Source organism: Acanthisitta chloris, unplaced genomic scaffold (assembly GCF_000695815.1).
Source record: "Acanthisitta chloris isolate BGI_N310 unplaced genomic scaffold, ASM69581v1 scaffold15784, whole genome shotgun sequence".
Lineage (NCBI taxonomy): Eukaryota > Metazoa > Chordata > Aves > Passeriformes > Acanthisittidae > Acanthisitta > Acanthisitta chloris.
The window spans coordinates 10,462-16,064 of NW_008668946.1; the positions used below are offsets into that span (position 1 = coordinate 10,462).

The 5,603-nt window shown below is 53.3% G+C and overlaps 1 protein-coding gene across 1 annotated transcript in view; it reads right to left on the bottom strand.

The window, feature by feature from the left end:
• The window catches only part of PLXND1 (plexin D1), a gene marked incomplete at its 5' end in the record, with an annotated part of 49,344 nt that overhangs the window by 5,488 nt on the left and 38,253 nt on the right, over positions 1–5,603 (bottom strand). Inside the window, 6 exon segments of the mRNA XM_009073143.1 lie at positions 523–686; positions 1,336–1,440; positions 2,764–2,798; positions 3,630–3,693; positions 4,700–4,803; positions 4,992–5,148. Of these exon segments, the coding sequence (XP_009071391.1) occupies positions 523–686; positions 1,336–1,440; positions 2,764–2,798; positions 3,630–3,693; positions 4,700–4,803; positions 4,992–5,148 (629 nt within the window).

Below are 5,603 nucleotides of genomic sequence, written 5' to 3' on the forward strand. Positions count from 1 at the left end.
CTCCAGCTGGTCCCAGCGCTGTGGTGCCCGCCAGCATGTCACTGTCACAGCACCAGCTCCCCCAAATACCCTGCAGTCTCAGCTTGGTTACAGAGATAAGTCAGGAAAAGTGCCCCCAAGGGCTGAAAAGTCAGAAAGCAAATGAAAGGGAGCCAAATATGCTGGTTTGAAAATCTCCATGTTTTAAGACCTGACATGATTTTGGACTCTGCCTCAGATCTCCAGTGCTCGGAGCTAACAGCATTGCAGTCTCCCACCATCCTGTTTCTCCTTTCATTAGTGTTAGTGTGCCAGCTCCTTCTGCCTTTTATCTGCCCTTGCCTCTTCCAGCTCACCAGTCCCCTGAGCTCCATGTTTGTTCAAAGCTCTCCAAGCCTATGTTTGGCCTCATATTTCGCCGCCCCCTCCACCACCCTCTGTTTTCCAAGTTCCTCTTCTACTTTTAGCAACCTAATGATTACTCCAGGACATCAGGGCTTGGCTCCCGAGAGATAGAAGGAAGAAAGAGTTCCTCTTCCAAACCTGTTGGTCTTCCAGATGTGCAGAGTGTCAGGGTCTGTGATCCCTCTCTTCTCTGCTTGCTCCTCTAGGAAGTCAAAGAAATACTTCACGGCCACGGGCGGTTTATCGTCTCGGATACTGAGAATGGCTTTGAACAAGTCATCCAAGAACTTCTGGAGTGTGCCCTGTGGGACAAGGACAGCAGCAGCACATGAGCCCAGGAGAACAGCAGAGGGGCTGCAACTGCTGTGTGCAAGGGAAACCCTTCACTGCCAGTTGGATAAATCAGAAGAGAAAGGGGATTCTGATGCAGGGGAGGGAAAAGTCTGTTTGTGCATAGCGATATAATTAGCTTGCATTTGGGTTTAATTTCTTTTGGCATTGAGATTTTCTTTCTTACTGCTGGGATCTCACATCTGTGGTTGTTCTGCACAGCACATACAAAGAAGGCCAGAGACTGCTGGCCATCCTTGTGATCTCTGCTCCAGTGAGGCACCACGCTGGGATTAAAGATGGGCTGGATCTGACCTAAGATCGCCCAGACATTCCCCTTGCTCCCACAGCTGAGCATCTCCGTCTCCTGTCCCAGCAGGATGTCTTGCTGAGGAGATGGTTCAGGTCTCAGCTGTGCACCATGAGCCCTGGGGCAGTCACATCCCTTCTGCCTGCACAGCCCCCAGTGCAGCCCCACCAAACACACCCCAGCCATCCAGAACAGGAGTCCCACTGCCTCCTGAGAGCACCAGCTCTGCAGACCTCCTTCCCTGGAGGAAGCTTCTCCCTACAGACCACAAACAATGCCACCTGCTGTGAATGGGGCAGCCTGGCTCCTACCTTGGTGGAGAGCAGCCGGGTCAGGTAGATCTCTGGAAGGACTTTTTTCCTATGGCTCTGTCTGTGAGACTTCTTGTGTTCCACCGATTCGTCGGTTGGGAGGACCTGGCCCCAGATAAAACACATGGTCAGAGCACGCCACACTGCAAGTGTCACGCTGAATTTTCCTTAAAGTATAGGATTTCAGCTGCATGTAAAACTCAATTAAAATGCAGTTACTGTTTTATAAACACAGCCTTATATGGCTTTTAGAAAGTTATTCATAATACTCAGTTTTTCTGACATTTGTTTCTCCTGTGCTCTGTATTGCCTCTCTCATGCTAGACAAAGGAAATGAACCCATCCATCTCCCTTTGCTGGCCTGCTTGCCCCCCTGGGCTCTCACCCTGCTGTATCTTGGGCTCCCAGCAGCAATGTGGCTTATGTGGAAACCAGTTTTGCTTGGATTTGGAGAAGAGCACAATATGTAGGCATATTGGCTTGTTAAAAACCAAAACTGAATATTCCACTGGTCAGGTCAGTGAATTAATGGCTCTATAATTGCAAGGAGTCACTGCCATCCATCCTGGCATTGTTTCACATGTGAACAGTTGGTTTCCCATCCCTTCTCCCTCCTTGCTGTGTGTGTGTGTGTCTGTGTGTGTCTGTGTGTGTGTGTGCACGTACTTCTACTTGAGCATGGAAACTCTAGCAGAGAAAAAAAAAAAAACAAACCCAGGCTATAAAACGTTGTTGTCCATAACACCTTTTTTTCATAACAGCTTTTAGCAGCATTTAGCACTTGGCGCTTCCAGCGTGGCGCAGCAGCAGGGACCCAGGGACCTGCCCAGTCTGGGAAGCAGGCAGAGTGCCAGGTGCTCCCAGTAGGTGACCTGACCGAGGCTACCAGTGGCACTGTGCCATGCCACGCTCTGACTATGCTCCTGAGCCCTCTGTGGCTGCAGACAGCTCCATGGGGCACAGCAGTTTCTCTGCCATCCTGGTAATTCTTTATCATGTCCCCCAGTATTAAAGCTTGTTTAAACATCACCTTTCTGCACCTCTTTGTGCCCTGCTGAAGAGAACTAATGAGCCCTGATCCAGCTTGTTCATCACATCTGATGCTCCAGCCCACAGAGATGAATTAAGTTAATATCAGCAAGGCTGAGACTTTCTCCTCTGTCATCACATGCTCTGAACAAATAGGACCCACAGACTCCAGTGTGGGAGAGATAAGGGATCGCTGTGCTCTCTGCCTGTGTCCTTGCTGTCACAGCAGCAAGACAGGTCTGGGGAAGCAGAGCTCCTCGTGTTCTGCTGCTGCTGTGCAATTGCTGTGTGCAATGCCTCTGCTCCCCAGCAGCAGTCCCTGGAGGGGCAGGAGGGGAGGGCAGCCCCCAGCCCCCTACATGCAGCCAGCATCCCCACAACCAGGACTGGGATACTTACCAAGTGGAAGTACTTCTCAGTGTCCAAATCCTTCACTGTGAAGAAGAAGAGAGACACAGCAGCTCAGTCAGGAGGCCCAAACCAAAACCCACCTCCACATCAAGAGGCATCTGAACCCCAAGAACCCAAACACTAAGCTGGTGTTCCCACACCAAGTGATCTCAGGTTTGGGGTTGTTTATTTGGGGCATGTGGGAAGTACCTCAGGAGGTACTTTAAGGGCGACTTAGGTCTCCCAAGGGGTATTTTAAGAGGGACCCAAGAGGGGACAAGAGCAGGATGAGTACAGGGTAATTTTGCACTGATGCCCTGCTGTGCCCTGTGCTCCCATGGACACCTCCCAACCTCATCATCAGGGCAGCTTAGCCCCAAGCAGCTCCTTGCCCCAGCGGGTGAAGGGCTCCCACTGCAGAGCCAGGCTCCATGTGGGCGGCCTGGAAACAGGGTTTGAAATTCCTTGTTCAATGTGGATTTTTGTCTCTCTTGGTCTGTTTTGACTCTGCACAGCCTGAAACCTAGAAATGTGCTGGCAAGAGTCTGCACATGTGTAATTGGGAGGGAGAGGGCTTTTCCAACCAAGTGGTTTCAGATTCTTCCTTTTTCTCACTCTGTCAGCACAGATTGGATGCAAACCCCCACCGAGGGTGTGAGATGGAAGGTGCAACCACCTTAAGAGCTGGGAAAGCGCTCTGTATCCCAGCAAGCAGGGAGAGGAGGAGACTGGATAGCACATGTTTGGAGCCACAGCACCCCAGAGCCCAGGCACAGGGGCTGGCAGCGCTCCCAGCATCCCCCCAGACAACCCTCTGACAATGCAAGTGTTCCTGCCCGGTCACCAGCAGCAGGAGAAGTGGAGCAAGACATTACCTCTGCTCGGCGTGGTGTCCTTCTTGTCTGACAAACTCATGGCCAGGGATGCCCCTTCAGGGATCTGTGGAGGAAGGGAAGAGCAGGCACCAATGATAGGGGCCTTAACAGTGCCTCCCCAGCCACGAGGAGATCCCAGGAGCTGGGGGACACTGGAGCAGTGGTTCTGCCACAAATGTCCCTTGCACTCACCCTGCCCTGCCCCCCAGGTGGGAACTGGCAGTGATGGCACTGCCCTACACAGAAAGGGAATTTTCAATGGTTCTCAAATCCAATGGGAATTGGGCAGCTCTGTGTATCCGAGATACATTTCTGGATGTCAGCGCCAGGTAATTTGGAGAGGAAGGAGGGCTGTGCTGTGCAGGTGGTGGTTTGCCCTGCCCAAAGTGGGAGAGGAGCAGGCTGCAGGCTGGACCTGTGGGGCTGGTGCAGCCTCTCTGCTGCAGGGCCCCGTGCCAGCACAGCTCTGCGCCACGGCTGCTACCCCGATAACCATATTAATGAGCACTCGGCTCCGCTTTTGTTTTCCACGCACGGCTTCAGACCAGGGAGGATTACGCTCCCAGGCATACCAGGGAATATGGAAATCATGTAAGTATTTCTGGTTTCATTTAATTTTAAAAGGAAAAAAAGGGTCAAGAAAACAATTTGATTTGCCACATTTTCCCCACGTTTTCGGCCTCGGCTCCTCAATGGCATCTCCAGTCCCTGATCTCAGGGCAGGCACCGACTGGTGTAGCCGTGATTTCAGTAGGAGTATGGATCAAGTGCAGAGTGATACTAATCAGCCAGGCTGGTGGCCCTTGGGAATAAGAGCTTTTTTCCCTCCTCTTTCTGTTGTCAGTAATAACTTGTTTTGCATGAAGAGTGTTTAATTAGTTTCTGTGTGTTGCAATATTAACGAGCTGTTCGCCAGGGCAGATGTCTATTCCCTGGAAGCTCTCAGGGAGCTATGGCAACCTCCCTACTTGTTCCTGACGATCCTGTTTTTGGAGGGGAGCTGCAGCTCACCCCGGAGGCCAGGCAGGCTCTGAGGAGGCAGAGCTCCCCTGCGGCGCCAGCAGCCTTACCTTGTAATGTGCTAATGTGTTGAGCTTCTTCCTGCCATCCTCCACCACCGAGGTGTCATCCAGGTCCCGCAGGATGTAGCTGTCGGTGCTGGTGGCAAACCACTCTGAACACAGAGAGGGGAGAAGTGAGAGCCCAGTATGAAGGAGGCAGGTGCCAGGAAGACTACCCTGCTGTCTGCCCTCCTGTCAGCACTGCTTCACCCAATGCTCTGACATGACACCCAATGCTGTGCAACACCAGGTGCTCCCTCTGGTTTTACAGGCTGGCTGCTCCCTTGCACCTGGTCCTTACCGAGGTCGACGTCTTCCACCCTTGGCCACTGGGAGTAGGGCACGTTCTTGCAGAAGGCCTCTAGAATCTTCTCCTTCACTTGGCTGAGTGTGTCCGTGTCCATGGCCCTGACGCTCAGGGAGTCCATCCCGCAGCCTTGGAAGGAGACGTTGAGGTTCTGCAGGCAGAGGCTGCATTAGGAGTGACCTGCCTGGCTCTGCTGGCTCCCAAGGACAGCGTGAGGCTGCGGCGCCCGCACGGCTCTGGCTGGTGTGCCCCGGGCCCCGTGCTGATGGAAATCAGGCTGAACTAATGTGCCATCGAGGCTTTACGGCGTGTGAGACGCTGATTTACAGCCCTGGGGGCCGAGGGCCCCGTTTGTTGACGGAGCCGGGAGGACACAGGGAGTGACACCGCAGCCCCTCTCACGCTGCACTGCTAATGGGGCTGAGCCCTGACGCAGAGACCACCGCGGGGTGGGACAAGGGTCAGCCCCCACCATCAGTCATGTCCTCAGCTGCTTGGCTCCAACTGGTGACTAATGGGGCCGCCAAGGCTCATTGCTCAGCCTCTGCCTGACGCAATGGGCCGAGCTCCACTGCTTAAACAAGCTCTGAGCCCACCACCAGCACC